At 43.8% G+C, this 19,633-nt stretch overlaps 1 protein-coding gene and 1 long non-coding RNA gene across 5 annotated transcripts in view; one reads left to right on the top strand and one right to left on the bottom strand.

The window, feature by feature from the left end:
- Positions 1 to 728: 728 nt before the first annotated feature.
- LOC125116492 (uncharacterized) lies at positions 729 to 18,153 on the top strand. 4 transcript variants are annotated; one of them, XR_007132350.1, is made up of 5 exons: positions 729 to 1,928; positions 10,853 to 10,944; positions 11,603 to 11,713; positions 14,168 to 14,401; positions 17,767 to 18,153. It is a non-coding gene; the product is annotated as an uncharacterized LOC125116492 (long non-coding RNA). The 4 variants fall into 4 exon arrangements; XR_007132349.1 differs by having other exon boundaries at positions 11,388 to 11,713; XR_007132351.1 differs by lacking the exon at positions 729 to 1,928 and adding an exon at positions 11,388 to 11,516 and having other exon boundaries at positions 10,616 to 10,944.
- Positions 18,056 to 19,633, bottom strand: part of ATP2A2 (ATPase sarcoplasmic/endoplasmic reticulum Ca2+ transporting 2) — a 71,262-nt gene continuing 69,684 nt past the window's right edge. Inside the window, exon 21 of the mRNA XM_047761757.1 lies at positions 18,056 to 18,859. Within this exon, the coding sequence (XP_047617713.1) occupies positions 18,846 to 18,859 (14 nt within the window). The 3' untranslated portion in view covers positions 18,056 to 18,845. The remainder of the gene's footprint in view (positions 18,860 to 19,633) is intronic.

The following is a 19,633-nucleotide window of genomic DNA, read 5'->3' as shown; positions in this document are numbered from 1 at the left end:
GGCAGTTGGAGTCATGCCCCAGCCAAGACACAGTTGTCTTTAGTGTTCACTGCAGAATGCAACCTCATGTCCTTCCTCAGCTGGCCTCTGAACAGCCATTATCAGTGCTTTGAAAGAAAAGGTGAAATCTCTCTGGGAAGAAAGCCCTGCCCCACCCTCCTGATCTGTTTCTGCATGTCAGGCTCATCACCTGAGATTCTCCCAGGGTCAGGCTGTGCCTTGGAGCCCTGGCCTGTGCATCAACTTTGGTCAGCACCCTCATATTCCTCTCCTTTCATCTCTGCTGGGATCCCTTCTGTCAGTCTGCCTGTCCATCCCAGCAACACCCAGTGCTGGATTCCTCAGGCCTCTCACACCTGCTGCTCCATCATTTCCACCTTGACAGTCTTGGCGTGACAACTGGGTTGGAAGGGCAACTGAAACTGTTTTTAGAGCACCTAACAGGACTGAAAACACTTGTGGTTCACATCAGAGAACTGGATGAGTTTGACTTGGAGGGTGCTGAGCTATCCTGCCGCCATCACTTGCTCTCATGAACAAAAAACCTGAGGGGGGAGTTCCCATCGTAGCGAAGTGGTTAACGAATCCGACTAGGAACCATGCAGTTGTGGGTTCGACCCCTGGCCTCGTTCAGTGAGTTAAGGATCCTGCATTGCTGTGGGCTGTGGTGTAGGTCAAAGACGCAGCTCGGATCCCGCGTTGCTGTGGCTGTGGCGTAGGCTGGTCGCTACAGCTCCTTGATTAGACCCCTAGCCTGGGAACCTCCATATGCTGTGGGAAACGGCCCTAGAAAAGGCAAAAAGACAAAAACAGGGTGAAAAGCTCTAGGAAGCAGGGACAGAATCTGACTACCCAGTTCTGTGGTTGTCCCACTGAGCCACCTGCCAGGAGACCAAGCAGCCTGATATGGGATGGCCTTCCAGATGCTTGCAGTCACCGTAGATAGCCTTTGCTGTGTGGAGTTGCACACAACAAAAATGGGGATGCTTTAACTCATTCCTATCAATCCTCCCACCTCCTTCCAGATTGTTCGAAGTATAGGTTTGGAATCAGACTGAATTGGATTCTCAGCTAAATCTATCAGAGCTCTGGATCAGTGTAGGTAACCTCCACTCTCTGGGCTCCTTCATCCACCTCTGGACTGAAGACTGAAAAAATCCTCTGGAGTTCAGATGGTTCCATTGTGAATATCATCACCATCACCAGGCTAATGGAGATGCTGGATCGCCAGTCCTTACCTGGGGAATTGAGGGCTGGTGATATCACTCTGAAACTGCCTTGTTCTTCTCTAGTGGAAGTCCCTCTGCTGAGCAGGGAGGCAGGCTCCTAAGGAGTGTTTTGTGCCAGGGATTTGGTAGATGTGGTCCCTATGGGGCTGATGTCAGGAGCTTTCCTTGCCAATCTTGGTTTGGAGGCCACAATCCTGCCTCTGAATTCTTCTTCAGAGAATGAGGCCAACTTTTGCCCAAATCTGTAACCGTAGCTTGAATATGCTTCTCAAAGATACAGATTTTTAGGCTGGACCCCAAACCTTAATCCAGGTCTGGATCCTAGGCACAGGAGTCTACATTTTTAATGCCACCCCAGTTTACTCTTCTGATGCAGGTTTTCCCTGTGCTACATGTTGAGAAACCTTGGAGAAGGGTTTGAAAGCCCCAGAAGTTGCAGGCTTAACCTTAGAGAGTCTCAGGTCCCCGCTCTGCAGTTGCCTGTGTTTTGGGAGCAACTGCCACAACCAGGTCTCTGGAGCCCATGCCCGCAGCTTGCTGATCCCGAAACTGCACATAGTACCTGCTGCACAGCAACTGCATTCTCTGCTGATGACAGGCGATGAGGCCTGACTGAATAAGCATCTCACCTTGGCCTCGGGGGACAGCAACCACAACCTGGCCCACCAGGAATCCTTGGCACTGGGAGGGCCCATTGAGGTAAGTGCCTTATTAAGGTTTCCCACTTCCCTCTGGAGCCCCCACTTCCCTACTCATGGGCCTCAGAGGGCAGGCTTCTATCCTCTATATGCTCTGACATGCCCTAGCTACACCCTGACCTCTGCCAGTTGGGGCCAGGGTGTGTGCAAGATGTCTGTTATTGAACTCACAGACCATGTTACTTGTTTCACAAACAAGTTACCAGTGACACCAAGAAAAGCTGGAAGCCCTCAAATCAGTCTCCTTAGCAGCCTTTAAAAGAAAAGAGTTTAAAAATACCCTCATGCATTGCTGTTGGGAATGTAAGGTAGTAGAGTTGCTGTGGAAAACACTTTGGCAGTTCTTCAAAAATTTAAACATTTACTGTATGATCTAGCAGTTCTACTTGTGGGTATTTACCAAGAAGATTTGAAGCACCACCTCATATTTGCTCAGCCATGTTCAGAGCAACACCATTCACATAGAAACAACCCAAGTATCTATTCATTGTTGGGTGGATGGATAAACAATGTGCATATACACAGAAAAATAACCTTAAAAAGGAAGGGAATCCTGCCACATGATACTTATGCTAAGTGAAAATAAGCCCATCACTAAAGGACAAATACTGTATGATTCTACTTACATGAGATAACTAGAAAAGTCAAATTCATGGAGACAAAGCAGAATGGTGGTTACCAGGGCCCAGAGGGAGAGGGGGTGAAGAGTTTGTGTTTAATGAATACACATTTGGAATTTTGAAAAAACTTGAAATAGGTGGTGGTGATGGTTCTACAACAATGTGAATATACTTAATGCCACCAAACTGTACTTAAAAATAGTTAAGGAGTTGCACAGTGGGATCACTGGAGTCTGTAGCACCAGGACACATGTTTGACCCTTGGTCTGCCACAGTGGGTTAAAGGATCTGGCATTGCTGCATCTGTGACATAGGTTACAACTGTGGCTCAGATCTGATCCTTGGCCGGGAACTCCACTGGGATGGCAAAAAAAAAAAAAAAAGAAAAAACATTGAAAATATAACATTTTAAAATATATATTTAAATATAGAATATATGTAATATATTTTAATGTATTATATGAATATATGTTATGAAAATATTTTTAATATGTATTTTAAAATATATCTATATATCCCAAAAAATTTGTGGCCTGTAATTCTGCCATTAACACATGTGTTTGATATGTCTGTGTTACATAAACGTACACATGGTTAAAAAAATTCAGAGAGAGGAGTTCCCATCGTGGCGCAGTGGTTAACAAATCCGACTAGGAACCATGAGGTTGCGGGTTCGGTCCCTGCCCTTGCTCAGTGGGTTAACCATCCGGTGTTGCCATGAGCTGTGGTGTAGGTTGCAGACGCGGCTCGGATCCCGCGTTGCTGTGGCTCTGGCGTAGGCCGGTGGCTACAGCTCCGATTCGACCCCTAGCCTGGGAACCTCCATATGCCGTGGGAGCGGCCCAAGAAATAGCAACAACAACAACAAAAAAGACAAAAGACAAAAAAAAAAATTCAGAGAGAAAAGTAAAAAATATCTCTACTCCCCAGTCTCTACTGTATCCCCAGTTTTTCTCTCCAAATAAATTTCTTTTTGGCTGCCCTGAAGCATGTGCAGTTCCTGGGTCAGCGATCAGATCTGAGCTGCCAATTGCCATCGAGGCCACAGCTGCAACAACACTGGGTCCTTAACCCACTGTGCTGGGCTGGGTATCAAACCTGTGTCCCAGGGCTTCCAAGACACTGCTAATCCTGTTATGCCGCATCAGGAATTCCTCCAAATAAGTTTTCTTGTACTGCATTTAGGAAAACAGTTGGCGTAAACCAACTATAAAGGAAAAAATAAAAATCATTTTTAAAAAAGTTTGAGCTTTTACCTAATGAAAGCTATACTAAGTTGTGCTGTTCATGCAGGAATTCCTGCCAGAGGTGTCATTGTGCTTTTCCTCCTTTTAACAGTTCCACAGAATCCCATTCTGTGGATGGCACAGTTTCTGTAACCTGCTATTGGTAGACCAGCTTTGTATATGATTATTACAGTCTGTGCTGTCACAACCATGTTTTGGCATAATATTCCAAAGACATGCAGAGGTCAAGTTCCTTGTAGTAAAATTTCTGTTCTTGGAGAATGTGCATTTAAGGCTTTGGTGGATGCTGTCAGATTGCTTTCCAACAATAGACTTCCATCTTGCTTGTTTCCTGAACCCTCGCCAACACAAAAACAGGCAGTTTTGTTTTTTAGTGGGTCCTGGGTGTGATTAAAAACTCCATTTTTATTTGCTTGAGCTGCTATTTCTTTTTTGTTTTGTTTTGTTTTGTTTTTTGTCTTTTTTTTAGTTATTTCTTGGGCCGCTCCCACGGCATATGGAGGTTCCCAGGCTAGGGGTCGAATCGGAGCTGTAGCCACTGGCCTACGCCAGAGCCACAGCAATGCAGGATCCGAGCGGAGTCTGCAACCTACACCACAGCTCACGGCAACGCCGGATCCTTAACCCACTGAGCAAGGGCAGGGACCGAACCCGCAACCTCATGGTTCCTAGTCGGATTCGTTAACCATTGCGCCACGACGGGAATTCCTGAGCTGCTATTTCTTGAGCACTCATCTGGACTGGGCCACAAGGTGTGTGCCTAAGTCATCACATCTTACCCTCACACTCAGGAGGCATGAGTGAAACTAGCCCCATTTCATAGACGAACAGTCTTCCATCTGTCCAGGATTTCTCACCCTAGAGCTTTTGTATGTTCTTAACCAGGATCTCTGCAGTCTGTTAAGGAGAAAATGGACTTAACAGCACCCCTGGCTTTCTATCTCAGTACTCAGCCTTGCTGGATTTAAGGGCTGCCAGACTGCCTGGCAAGGGCAGCATTCTTGCTGGCCACTTAAATCTTCCAGTGTCTGTTTCTTTATAAACAACCCTATGGCGACCTCCTTTTTGCTCACAGCCTTTTCCTTCTTTGGGTAAATTCTCAGGAGGGGGATTTCAGAGTAAATTATAGTGATCTTTTTTGGAACTTTAAGGGGGCAGACTAGCTCGTCCTCTTTCTGTGAAGTAAGTCTTTAAGCCCAGGCCAGCCCTACAGCCTTCCTCTGAATGTACCCCAGCTGCCCTAGTCCACACAGGGAATCCAGCCACTGGCTTCAGGTTAGGGATGAACCAGTAGCTTCCCAATCTCTGGAACACCCACCTCACTTCCTTTTGGTGGATTTGGAAGCTTGTGGTAGACTTGCATGAGATCTGCTGAGGCCTCTACCTGTGCTTTTCAAGCCTTTGGATTTGGGGGCCCTTTCCCCTTATAGGACAGCCCTTGCTGGCTCTGGGTTGGAGTATTTCCTTGACTGTAGTGGTGTCTTTACTCTAGGGCTGAGGGAGACTGTGCTTGATGCAGTTTATTTGTCTACTTTGGTCCTGAGTCCCCATCCTTCTTGCAGTGTCTCCTCAGAGTTCTGCCCTCCCCACTAGAAGGGCTGAGCTTTTCAAAGGATGGCTCCAGGTTGAAGCCTCAGGTCAATGGCCTGTGACTGGCTGTGTGGCCCTTGGCAACTCCCTTAGCCTCTCTGTGACTCCATGTTCTTTTGGAAGATAACTCAGGGAGTCAGGACCCCTCTCTGGGTCATCCTTTGTGTGGGGCTCTTTGGCTGGGCTGTCAGCATTCAAGCCTTGGGATGGGCCATGTTGGGAGGAGTGGCTCCAAAGCTGAACCTTGGTTTTTTTGGGGGTCAGTGTTCCTGTGGACATCAGCCTTGCCCCCTGGTCCATAGGCTGTGTTCTCTTTGGTGCTGGATCAACAGATTTGCTCTGAGCCCCTCTCAATGCCAAGTCTAGTTCTCCATGGGCTTGTGACTCAGGGAAATTATTTTAAAGTTTTTGGACCATATTCTACTTAGGGCCTCAGTCCACTCAGCCCCCTGGCCCATCTCCCTTTGTCAGTCCCCTGGGGCAATGGGGATTTTTGTCTGGGACTTGAGTGGGAATGATAACAAGCAGGGATCTGTTCTATGAGAGAACTTTGCCTTTAAGCCTGGGTGGTGCCCAGACTGAAGCCCCATCCTTGATGGGCCAAAACAAACTGATCCCCACAGGCCCTGGCTGCTCTCCAGTCCCATACTGCTGCTTTGCTGACGCTTGACGGTGTTTGAAAGGAAGGGACAACAGAGATGACCCCTGTGCACAGTCCTCATCTGGATCTGCTTGAGCTAGCCATGCGTTGACCAGAAAGGCAGCTTCTTTCTGTCAGCCTAGGGGAGGCCAGGGGAACAGAAGACAAGGCCGTGTGGAGACCCTAACTAGATCCAGGGAGCCACCTCCCACAAAGAATGGTGGTGCCACTGTATTAGGACCAGAGCCTGCTCAAGGGCCAGAGATGTTTTACTTCTATTTCTAAAAATAATAACATCAGGGAGTTTCCGTCGTGGCACAGTGGTTAATGAATCCGACTAGGAACCATGAGGTTGCGGGTTCCATCCCTGGCCTTGCTCAGTGGGTTAACGATCCGGTGTTGCCGTGAGCTGTGGTGTAGGTCGAAGATGCAGCTCGGATCCCGTGTTGCTGTGGCTCTGGCGTAGGCCGGCAGCTACAGCTCCAATTCGACCCCTAGCCTGGGAACATCCATATGTTGCGAGAGTGGCCCAAGAAATGGCAAAAAGACAATAATTAATTAATAAAAATGTCAGGAAGTTGCCGTCCTCAGCGGAGACGAATCTGACTAGTATCCATGAGTATGCACGTTCAACCCCGGCCTTGTTCAGTGGTTTAAGGAACTGGAGTTGCCGTGAGCTGTGGGTGTAGGTCACACACGTGGCTCGGATCCCTCATTGCTGTGGATGTGGCATAGGCCAGCAGCTATAGCTCTGATTGAACCCCTATCCTGGGAACTTACATATGCCACAGGTGTGGCCCTAAAAAGAAAAATTAAAAAATATGTCAAATTTTTAAAATACAGCATGCATATGGAAGTATATGGAAACATGTAGAAATACGTATGTACACTATATCCAGGACAAGAAATAAAATGTTTATTTCCGCAATCCCACAAGATCCCTGTGATCCCATTCCCTCCTACCTTCTGCCTGCCTTTTCCCACTACCACTGCCAGAGGTAAACACTTGTGAATTTTGTTTTTATACTTCCTTTCTTCCTTTTTGTTTGTTGGCTATACTTGCAGCATGTGGAAGTTCCTGGGCCAGGGTTTGAACCTGCACCACAGTTGTGACCTGAGCCACAGCTGTGTCAATATTGGATCCTTACCCCGCTGCACCACAAGGAAATTTCCTACTTCCTTTATTTTCTGACCCTGGAACGTCTGTGAACCTTGAGTAAATAGCTCATTTTTCTCACCTGTAATGTTTTTCCATTGTTTTATTTTCACTTTTACAATGCTTTTATCCTAAACAACACATTTATTTGCCGTTCTTGAACTTATGTAAATAGAATCAAGTCTATATTTTTCCAATAATACCTAACATTATTATTATTTTGTCTTTTTTAGGGCCGCACCTGTGGCATATGGAGGTTCCCAGGCTAGGGGTCCACAGCAGGAACTCCCCTAACAATGTTTTAAAAAATTGATCCAGGAGTTCCCGTCGTGATGTAGTGGAAAGGAATCCAACTAGGAACCATGAGGTTGTGGGTTCCATCCCTAGCATTGCTCAGTGGGTTAAGGATCTGGCCTTGCCATGAGCTGTGGTGTAGGTTGCAGACACAGCCAGGATCTGATGTTGCTGTGGCTATAGTGTAGGCCGGCAGGTGTAGCACTGATTTGACCCCTAGTCTGGGAATCTCCATATGCCACAGGTGCAGCCCTAAAGAGCAAATAAATTAATTTAAAAAAATTGATCCGTATTAAAAGTGCCATAACTTTATTTTTGACATTATTCTTAAAACTGTTTTAGATTATAGAAAAATTGAGTAGGAGTTCCCATTGTGGCTCAGCAGTTAAGAACCCAACATAGTGTCCATGAGGATGCAGGTTCAATCCCTGGCCTTGCTCAGTGGGTTAAGGATTCAGTGTTGCTACAGGCTGTTGCATACATCACAGATGTGTCTTGGATCTGATGTTGGTTGTGACTGTGGTGTAGGCCTGCAGCTGCAGCTCCAATTCAACCCCTAGCTCGAGAACTTCCACATACTTCAGCTAGAGCTGTAAAAAAGAGAAAAAGAAAAAGTGAGTAGATAACAATATAGAATTCCTTCATACCCTGCACACAGTTTCCATGTTAACATCTTAAATTAGTGTGGTACATTTATTAAAATTAATTAAACTGACATATTATTATTAACAAAAGTCCAGGGTTTATTCAAGTTTCCTTTAGTTTTTACCTAATGTTCTTTTTTGGCTTCAGGATTCCATCCAAGATAACATGTTCACTTAGTCATCATGTCTCCTTGGATTCCTCTTGGCTGTGAAAGTTTCTCAGAGTATTCCTATTTTTTTTTTTTTTTTTTTTTAGGGCCACAACGTGGAATATGGAAGTTTCCAGGCTAGGGGTTGAATCAGAGCTATAGCTGTTGGCCTTCACCACAGCCACAGCAACACAGGATCTGAGCCACTTCTGCAACCTACACCACAGCTCACGGCAACGCCGGATCCTTAACCCACTTAGTGAGGCCAGGAATCGTACAAACCCGTATCCTCAGGGGTACTAGTCAGGTTAACCTACTGAACCACAATAGGAACTCCTCCCCACCCCACCCCCCCTTTTTTTGGATGACTTTCCTTGACAGTTTTGATGAGGACCAGTCAAACATTTTGTGGGATACTGCATTCGTTTCACACTGCTGTATTTCCACTGTGTACGTCTAACACTCCCATCTTATTAATTCTTCCACTGATGGACATTTCAGTTGTTTCTAGTTTTTTTTAAGACAATGCTGCTATACATGTTTTTGTACGTCCTCTACTGTGCATAAGCACAAACTTGTGTAGTGTTATATGTACCCAGAGGCGTGATTGATGAGTGTAGGATATGTGCATGTTCAGTTTTACCAGATGTCAATCTTTTCAAAGAAGTTGTACAAATTTACATGCACACCTACAATCCTTTGTCCTAATTCTTCACTGGCATTTGATATTATCAAACCTTAATATTCTCCTGGATGTTGGATGATGGTGATTTTAATTTACATGTTTCTAGTTTTATAGCAAGTTAGAACATTATTTCATGTATTTAGGAATTACTGGAGTTCTTTTGTGGTACAGCAGGTTCAGGATCCAGCGTTGTCACTGCAATTGCTCATGTCACTGCTGTGGTGGGTTCCATCCCTGGGTGGGGAACATCAATGCCGTGGGTGTGGCCAGGGATCAGATCTGAGCCAAAGTTGCGACCTATGCTGCAGCAACACTGGATCCTTAACCACTGCACTGGACAGGTATTGAACCTGCTTCCCTGCTTTCAGAGACACTGCTGATCCTGTTGTGCCACAGTAGGAACTCCTGCTCATTTTTCTTTTTCCTTTTTTTTTGCCACCCACAGCATGGAGAAGTTCCTGAGTCAGGGATCAAACCTGCACTCCAGCAGTGACCTGAGCCACAATGCCAGGTCCTTAATCTGCTGAGCCACCAGTGAACTCTTTTGCTCCTTTTTTAAAATATTTTTTCTTACTAATTCACAGAAGTTCTTTATATATTGTAGGTATAACTCAGAATACGAGTTGCAATTATCTTCCACTTTGTGGCTTGCATTTTCATTCTCTTTATAGTATCTTTTTTGATTATCAGAGGGTTAAGTTAATTAAATTTAATTAATTTCAGTGTACTTGAATTTACCAATCTTTTTCTTTATGGTCATACTTTCTAATTCTTATAAAGTCTTTCCTTATCTCATGGTCAAAAATATCTTCTATATGTACGGTGTTAGATAGGGATCCAAATTTTACTGATTTTTTAAAAATTTATGTTAAAACATACATAACCACCAGTTATTGAAAAATTACCTGCCTTTCCACTGATCTATAATGCCAGTTGTGTTGTATATCAGGTATTCATAGGTGAGCACCTCTGTTTCTGAGCTCTCTTTTCCATACCATGGGTCAGTTTTTCTATCCCAGCACCTATACCTCATGGTTTTAATTACTATAGCTTTATAAAAATCATTGATATTTGGAAGGGCAAGGCCCTCCTGATCTTACTCTTAGCGGTGTTCTGGCTCTTCTTAGCTCTTTGTACTTCCATTAAAGTGTTAGTATCTGATAATCTAAAATATTTTCTTAAGTTAGATGCACAATTTTCAAAAGGGCATAAGATGAGAGCTTCCTCATCCTCTTTCTTCTAATTCCCTCCTCAGAAGCAACCATAGCTAGTAGCTTCTTGTGTATTTTTTCAGAAATAATTTGAAATTGCATAAGTTTGTATATATACGACCACCCTTTTTGTACTTGCATGGTTCATCAGCAGAATTTATTTATTTATTTATTTTTTCTTTTTAGGGCCACATCTGTGACATATGGAAGTTCCCAGGCTAGGGGTGGAATAGGAGCTGCAGCTGCTGGCCTGTACCACAGCCACAGCAACGCCGATCCAAGCTGCCTCTGCGACCTATGCAAAAACTTGGCGGCAACACTGGATACTAACCCAATGAGTGAGGCCAGGGATCGAACCCACATCCTCATGGATGCCAGTCAGGTTCTTACCCCTTGTAGCCACAATGGGAACTCCAGTATTTATTTAAAAAGTAAGCTTTCCATTTTCAAAGAAATATATTTCTTAATGTATAAGATGTACAAATATCAAGATGTACTATGCATATGTATAAATATCAAAGAGATATGTTATTTTGTACACTTATAGTCCTGAAGTAAAAGGATTTTGAATAGTTTCCAGACATATATTTTATAATTTCTACCAGTTTTGATGAAGAAGCAGCCAATTTTAGCTTTTCCAACACTTCCTAGCTGACTGCTAGACATTTTTTTGTCTTTTCCTGCTGCAGGAATCACATTAGATGCATAGATTGCTTTTCAAAATAGGAATCTGGGTCATGCTGAAATCACTTTTAGAATCAGAGCAAAAGGAATAACATAGGTAAGTATATTTTCTTATAATGCTATTATTGTTTATATTTGGAGTTGGCTCTATCATCTGTTATCCTTTGTGGGTGTGTATATATTAATATATATATTTTTTGTCTTTTCAGGGCTGTACCTGCAACATATGGTAGTTCCCAGGCTAGGGGTCAAATCTGAGCTGCAACTGCCGGCCTACACCACACCCACAGCAATGCTGGATCAAAGCCATGTCTGTGTCCTATACCACAGCTCAAGGCAACGCCAGATCCCCCAGCCCACTGAGTGAGGCCAGGGAGCGAACCCACATCCTTGTGGATGTAAGTTGGGTTTGTTACCATAGAGCCACAATGGGAACTCCTCCTTTGTATTTTTTAAACAATTTTTTAGGTTTCTCATTTTTTCCCCTTATGTTGATTTGTTAGTCTTGCCTCTTTTTCTGTCATTTCGTGGTTATCCTAGGAAACAACAACATACTTAGCAGTGTATCTACACCTGGAGGGAGTCTGTGACTTTATATTGCTCCTGAGCAACAGAGGCCTGCAGGTCACTTAGACTGCTTACCCTGCCCCCACCAGAATTTCCCTCAGTGTGAGTCTGCTGATGAAGAGCTCTGTTTTTGTTTGAAAATATCTTCATTTTACTTTGATTCTTTAATTACTGTATCTTTTCTCCAGGTTTAGAATTCTAGGTTGCTGGTAATTTTAGCCCATGAAGCTGTCATCTCACTATTTTCTGGCCTTTACTGACTGTTGTGAAGTCAGCTGTGGGCTGTCACACCTAAAAAGGTAATTAATGCTTTTTTGTTTTTTCCTCTGATGCTTGTAAGATTATCTCTGTCTTTAGTTTTCAGCAGTTCACTATGTCTAGGGCTGGGCTTAATTTTATTTACACTCTGTAGAATTTGTTGGGATTCTTGCATCTGTGGACTACTGTCTTTACCCATTCTAGAAAATTCTCAGTCATTCCCTCTTCAAGTAATATCCTTCTCATACTGTTGTCTTATGAAACTATGATAAAATGTATACTTTACTTTGATAACTTTCTCAGTATATCTTCCAGGTATTTTAACCGTTATTCTGTGTTTTCTAGTTTTTTTCCTTTCTCTCAGCGTTTTGTGTGTTTTCTTGTCATCTGCCTCTACTTCAGCTGTTATTTTGCAAGGTCCACTCTGATGCCACATCCATTCATCCATTGAAGTGTTTTTTGTTTTGATTTGGGTTTTTGGCTATATCCATGGCATGTGGAAGTTCCTGGGCCAGGGATCAAACCTGTGCCAGAGCAGTGACCTGAGCCACTACAGTGACAATGCTGGATCCTTAACCCACTGAGCCACAAGGGAACTCTAATTAAGTTTTCAATTTTGGTGATTGATTGTACTTGAAAAAACATTTTTTTTTTGGCTTCATCCATGACATACGGAAGTTCCTGGGCCGGGGATCAAATCCAAGCCACTACAGAGACAACACTGGATCCTTAGCCCAATGTACCACAGCAGAAACTCCGGTGATTGTACTTTTCATTTCTAGGATTATCTTTAATTTGTTCTCTGCCGTGTTCTTTTTTTTTTGCTTTTGAGAGTTGCACCTGTGGCATGTGGAAGTTCACAGCCACAGCAACGTGGGATCTGAGCCACATCTTTGATCTGTGCTGTAACTTGAGGCAATGCCAGATCCTTAACCTACTGAGCGAGGCCAGGAATTGAGCCTGCATCCTCATGGATACTAGTTGGGTTAGTTACCGCTGAACCTCAGTGGAAACTCCCTCTGCTGTGTTATTTTATTATTGTTTTTTTTATGGCCACGCCTGCGGCATACAGAAGTTCTTAAGCCAGGGATCGAATCTGAACCATAGCTCCACTTATGCTGCAGCTGCCGCAATGCTGGATCCTTTAACCCATTGCATGCCAGGCCAGGGATTGAACCCATGCCTCCACAGCAATCCGAGCTGCTGCAGTCAGATTCTTTTATTTTTTTTTTGCTTTTTAAAAACAGCCATACCTGCGGCATATGGAGGTTCCCAGGCTAGGGGTCAAATCAGAGCTATAGCTGCCAACCTACACCACAGCTACAGCAACATGGGATCTGAGCTGCATCTGCAACCTACACCACAGCTCATGACAATGCCAGATCCTTAACCCACTGAGCAAGTCCAGGGATTGAACCTGCAACCTCATGGTTCCTAGTTGGATTCTTTTCCACTGTGCCACAAATGGGAACTCCTGTAGTTGGATTCTTAACCCACTGTGCCACAGCAGGAACTCTTGCTGTGTTCACTTTTGATAATTTCCTGTTTTCTGCAGATTTTCATCTATTTTTCTTTAAACAAAGTAAGCATGGGTATTTTATATCTAATACTTCCAATATGTGAGGTCTGAATGGGTCTGTGGTGTTTATTTCTGTGTGCTCTCACTCATGGTATCTTGTTTTCCTATATACTTGGGTTATCTTCTACTATGTGCTGCTTTGAAAAACAATTACATGATTCTCCTAAGACATAACATGAAGGTAACTTTCCCAGACAGGATTTACATCTGTTTCTTCTTCATGCTTAAGAATACTGCCGGTGACTTTAAAATTCATATGCCTTGAGGTTTCATAGGCCATCATGGGGATATAGTTTGAGCTGCAGGTCCTCAAGAGCAGTAGAGTCAGTGTCTACATGCTCTCTAGCGTGAGCATGTTTTCCTGGTTCCTGGTTTGTTTTTGTGTTTGGTTTTTTTTTTTTTTTGGTCTTTTTAAGGCCGTACCCACAGCATATGGAGGTTTCTAGGCGGGGGTCGAATCAGAGCTGTAGTTGCCAGCCAACGCCGGATCTGAGCCATGTCTATGACCTAAACCACAGCTCATGGCAATGCCAGATCCTTAACCCACTGAGCAAGGCCAGGGATCGAACCTGCAACCTCCTGGTTCCTAGTTGGGTTCATTTCTGCTGATCCGCGATAGGAACTCCATGTTTTCCTGGTTCTGCTCAGCACCAAGGCAATGCTGCCTACAGTCCTTGGAGTTTTGGGCAAGGAAGGCAGATTTACTTCTAGTTTGCTTGTACCCTGAGCTGTAAGTCCTTCAGGGGTTACAGGCTAATGTCCTATGAAACTTCCCACTTTTGGTGGGCTCTGGATTTGACTTTGTCTTTTTCACTGAGAGCCCTCAAAACCCCTTCCTGCTTTCATAGGACAGTAGGTGCCACTAGGAGAAAAGTTGACCTTGGGTGTTCTGATTACCTCTCTTGCTTTCTCTTAGATTTCGGCCTGGAAATTTGGGATTGTCTTGTAGTTCTTTGTGCTTCTACGAAGATTTTTAAATATATTTGGAGAATGACTAAGATAGTAGAATAGGAAGACTCTGAGCTCATCTCCTCCCATGGGCACACCAAAATTACCACTATTTACTCGGCAGCTATTGATGAGGACAACCTGAAGACCAGCAGGAAAGATCTACAACTAAAGATATAACCAAGCAGGAACCGTGATACAGGTAGGAAGTGTGGAAACACAGTATAGTCCAGATCCACACCATCAGGCCAGTGATTTACAAATGGGAAGATAATTACAATGGAGAGGTTCTCCCCAAGGGGTAAAGGGGTCTAAGCTTCACACCAGGCTCCCTAGCCCACCATCTATATATACATCTCAGCCATCAAAAAGAATGATGTCTTGGAGTTCTCGTCGTGGCGCAGTGGTTAACGAATTCGACTAGGAACCATGAGGTTGCGGGTTCAGTCCTTGGCCTTACTCAGTGCGTTAACAATCTGGTGTTGCTGTGAGCTGTGGTGTAGGTCACAGATGCGGCTCGGATCCCGTGTTGCTGTGGCTCTGATCCCGCATTGCTGTGGCTCTGGCGTAGGCCGGGGGCTACAGCTCCAATTCGACCCCTAGCCTGGGAACCTCCATATGCCGCAGGAGCGGCCCAAAGAAATAGCAAAAAGACCAAAAAAAAAAAAAAAAAGATGTCTTGCCATTTACAACAACATGGATGGACCTGCACTAGAATATTTCACAGGGCAGACGATATATATTGGACCTCATTCCTTGCCAGTTCATAGACCTACCTTGTATTTTCTGAAGGCTGCATCATCTGAAAGTTCTTAGTTTTATTGATGGGCATCCAGGTTATATCCAATCTTGCTCACAACAGTGCAAGATTTTTTTTCATGGAGTTCCTATCTCGTGGTGCAGCGGAAATGAATCTGACTAGGAACCATGAGATTGTAGGTTTGATCCCTGGACTCGCTCAGTGGGGTAAGGATCTGGCGTTGCTGTGGCTCTGGCGTAGGCTGGCAGCTGTAGCTGATTGGACCCCCTAGCTTGGGGACCTCCATATGCCGTGGTGCAACCCTCAAAGGACAAAAGACAAAGATTTTTTTTTTGGTGAAAGTGTGAGAGGATTTCACCAAAGTTCTTGATCAGAGGGTACGGATATTTAAAAATTTCAGATATTTATTGTGAAACTGTCCTCCAGTGATCAGGCCAATTTATATTTTCACCATCAGTATGAGGTGTTTCCTAATGCCAGCTGCAAAGGGGAGATCAGCATCAACCTTTGATCTTTGCTAATCATGTATGAAGAGAATTTGCTCTTTTTCATATGCATAACATATCTATTTTCCTAAAGAGGTGTATTCTCTCCATCCAATTTTACATTTTTATGTAGTCAGTTTATCCCTCTTCTGAGATTTTGCGTCATGCTTAGAAAGACTTTTCAGCGTTCATGTTTTCTCCTGATACTTCTATGCTTTAATTAATTCTTTTTAGGGCCACGCCCACAGCATATGGAGGTTCCCAGGCTAGGGGTCGAATCAGAGCTGCACCTGCCAGCCTACGCCACAGCCACAGCAATGCTAGATCCAAGCCGCATCTATACTCTACACCACAGCTCACAGCAACGTTGTATCCTTAACCCACTGAGCGAGGCCAGGGATCGAACCTGCATCCTCATGGATACTAGATTTGTTTCCACTGAGCCATGACGGGAACTCCCTATGCTTGCTTGCTTATTTATTTTAGGGCTGCACCTGTGGCACACGTAAGGTCCTAAGCTAGGGGTCGAATTGTAGCCTACACCACAGCCACAGCGATGGAGGACCCGAGCCATATCTGCAACCACAGCTGATGGCAACACCAGATTCCTAACCCACTGAGCGAGGCCAGGGATTGAATCTAGTATCCTCTTGGCTACTAGTTGGATTTGTTACCACTGAGCTACCATGGGAACAATATTTTTTAAAAGAAATCTCAGACTTGCAAACAGGCATAATCAACCCCTATATTCATGGCACCCAGGCATTACTTCCAGAAGTGAAACTCTGCCTTCCCTCCTTCTTGGAACCAACCACTATCCAATTTACCACTTCCTATCCCTGTGGCTGGTGTCCGTGAACTTATTACTGATCTGTTTGCACCTAGTCCACAGAGGTGAAGAGCTCGCAGTGAGAATAAACCCACCACGGGGCTGTTTAACTGACTTTGTGAGCTAGAATCTCTCAAGGAAGCTGGTGCACATGGCTTAGCACAGTCACTGACCCAAGGGCCAGGTTAAAAACTATGACATAGTCTTGTTATGCTATTTTGTCACGTTACTTGATTTTGTTGACGTATAGTTGATTTTTAATGTTAGGTTCTGGTGTATAACAAAGATTCAGTTACACACACACACGTATATACTTTCATATTCTTTTCCATTATGGTTTATTATAGGATATTGAACATAGTTCCCTGTGCTGTATAGTAAGTAGGACCTTGTTTATCCACTCTCTAGATATACTAGTTTGGATTTACTTGTTTTGCATATTTTAAGCTTGATATATACACTGCACTTTGTTGCACTATTCATGGAGATTTATCTGTTGATACCTGTGGTTTATTCATTTTCAATGCTGCAGTGATTTCAACATGCCTCAAAAATACTTATCCATTTTCCTGCTGCTGTTGGTCATTTGGGTTGTTTCCAATGCTTTTCTTTTATTAACTTCCTGGTATGGCCCTTCCGGCACTTGTGAGGAATTCTCTAAAGTAAATTTAAGAGTGGACTTGCTTGCTGGGTTGTATGTTAAGAGGATCTATAAATTTCCAGATTACGCTGATTGCTCTGCAGTGTAATAAGGATGGCCCATTCTCCATATCCTTGGTATTAGATAACCTATTTTTGGGTCACTAGACAGGTATGAAATGGCATCTCATTGTTGAGTTTAATTTGCTAGTGGGGCTGAACATCTCATGTTTGTAAGCCACTCGTTCGTTCGTTTATATGATTTAGCCATTTTTCTTTTGAGGTTGCAGCTTTGTTTTTTAAATCTCTTGATCCGTTTTTATTTGGGCATAAGGGGAGAGAGATACAACCTTTTTTTCAGAATAATCAACGACATAATGGATAACCCAACTTTTACCTACTAAGCTAAAATGCTACCTTTCCCAGATAATGCATTTGATGAGTACAGCTTAATATCTGAGAAGTTTGGTATACTTTCCTTGCTACCTGTGTTTTCTTCATTTTTGTTAGATTTAGTAATGTACGACTCATGTAGCACTCATTTATAAAATGTCAATTTCCCAATTTTTTTTTTTTGCTTTTTAGGGCCACACCTGCAGCATATGGAGACACCCAGACTCGGGGCTGAATGGAAGCTACAGCTGCCGGCCTACACCAATCACAGTAACGTGGGATCCAAACCACATCTGGGACCTCCACCACAGCTCAAGGCAACACCGGATCCTTAATCCGCTGAGTAAGGCCAGGGATCAAACCTTCAACCTCGTGGTTCCTAGTCGGTTTCTTTTCCACTGCACCACAATGGGAACTCCATCCCCTGAATTATTAAGCCTTTCCCTCTTGTTCACTCCTAGGCACTTTCCTGTCTCCTGTCTGATGTGGTGACTCTCGTGTTAATTATCTCTGATGACACACTCAGCTTTTCTCATACTGGAGGAGAAGACAGTGGAACCAGGGCAGGAGTATTTTACAGATTTTACATCACACAAGCAACCTACTTTGCTGCTCTCCTACTCAGAAAGTCAACAGGAATTTCCTGTTTCTTTTATCCACCAAAGGTAAACCTCAGGTACAGGGCTGGCGGTCCTCAGTGCACATCACCTGCCCCTTGCGCATGAGAACAGTCAACACCACACTGTGAACTTATCATAGAATAGATTTATTTACCTGAAACCATGTCTGTGCAATACTTGTTACCAGCACAGAAATAAACTGATCTCTATTTACAGTCTAAAGTCGAACATGCGTTGTGATAAATTGACGTTTAGCATTTTATTAATATAAATGCATCACAATATTCGTATTGCACCAACATCTGTCTACTGCTTTTGATTTCATTAAATAAGTTACATTTAATACAGTGCAAAATAGCTGTTTGCACACTCAAAAAATAACTGAAGTTATGAGCTAGAAGCCTACATTTTAACCAACACCTGTAGTGTTTTCAATAAATTTATAAATAAGCAAACTGTACAGGGCCAATTAAAAAGTAGCATGTTTCAATGACATCATAGAGAAATCTGGCTACTTACAACTTGAAGGCATGCATTACAATTGAATATTGTACATTTATTTAAGCTATGACATTTTGCACAGAGAAACATGGAGACTTGGCTGATGGCTTCTAAGTTCTTGGGTAAGGTTTCAGAACCTCATTCTTCTTGCAGCAAAGAAACCAAACTTCTCTGGAGAGGATTTCTGATCCATTAAGCTAAATTGTACATTTGTAATTATTATTTTGATTTAAAAGCTAAAAAACCCCACTGGTAATACACGTTTCCTCCACGTAACACACAATGAATTGGGGACTTTTTTCTAATTTTCTTTTACCCCCAACATCAATCATGCAGAGGGCTGGTAGATGTGTTGCTAAAAAACGCACATGCACGCAACCGAACACCCTTATATTTCTGCAAAATGGTTTAGGAAGCGGTTACTCCAGTATTGCTGAAAAGGAAAGAGAGAGGAAATCACCTTTATGAAATACAAGAAGGAAATGTTAGAATAACTATTTAAGATTAATAGTGACAGATGAAAAGGAATATTCAGTTTGATTTTTTTAAGAGTAAGACCAGCATTTCTGATTAACTGTCCCTGAGCTGCTGCCCATGCAGGGTAGCATCTTGAAGCACTGGCTCGGCCACACAGACCCCCATATTGACTAGCTCACAGAGCAAAGGTCACCCCTGGCTCACAGGAATTTAATCATTTTCAGGTGTAACAGAAGCTGAGCAGTAAGAGTTTTGGGTTAGCAGTGCAGAGGATAAGGAAGGCAAAGCAGTGAGCAGCGTAGTAATCAGCGCCAAGCCTCCAGCTCCCTCCCGTTCCTTCCCTGGGGCCCAGCCCTGCTCAATCCTAGAAGAGGAGCTGTTTGTCACCATTCTCTTTCAGGAAAGAAGGCTGCAGATTACCCTCACTGTTCACCGCAGGCTGGTGGTTCTGACTGAATGTGGTGCGGACACAGTGGGCTCAGCAGACACTGAGCTAATGCTCGTGGTCTCGGCTATCCCGGAGGTCTGCCCCGGTAGGTCTGAGCATGGCACCACTCCATCCAGTTACTGATGGAGGCAAAAGTCAAGAGGCTGACAGTGCCTTCCTGCAGGCACCCGCCACTCCCGATAAGACAGAGCAGCATAACTGCTAAGGAGATGCCAGTGCAGACATGTTTTTCTGTGGCAAAGCCTGGAGCAGAACAGACAAAGGGATCCTGCTCAGGGCAGC

The sequence above is a fragment of the Phacochoerus africanus genome, chromosome 15 (assembly GCF_016906955.1).
Source record: "Phacochoerus africanus isolate WHEZ1 chromosome 15, ROS_Pafr_v1, whole genome shotgun sequence".
Taxonomy (NCBI): domain Eukaryota; kingdom Metazoa; phylum Chordata; class Mammalia; order Artiodactyla; family Suidae; genus Phacochoerus; species Phacochoerus africanus.
The sequence above is the reverse complement of the archived record's forward strand: the minus strand, read 5'-3'. Positions and strand labels throughout refer to the sequence as shown.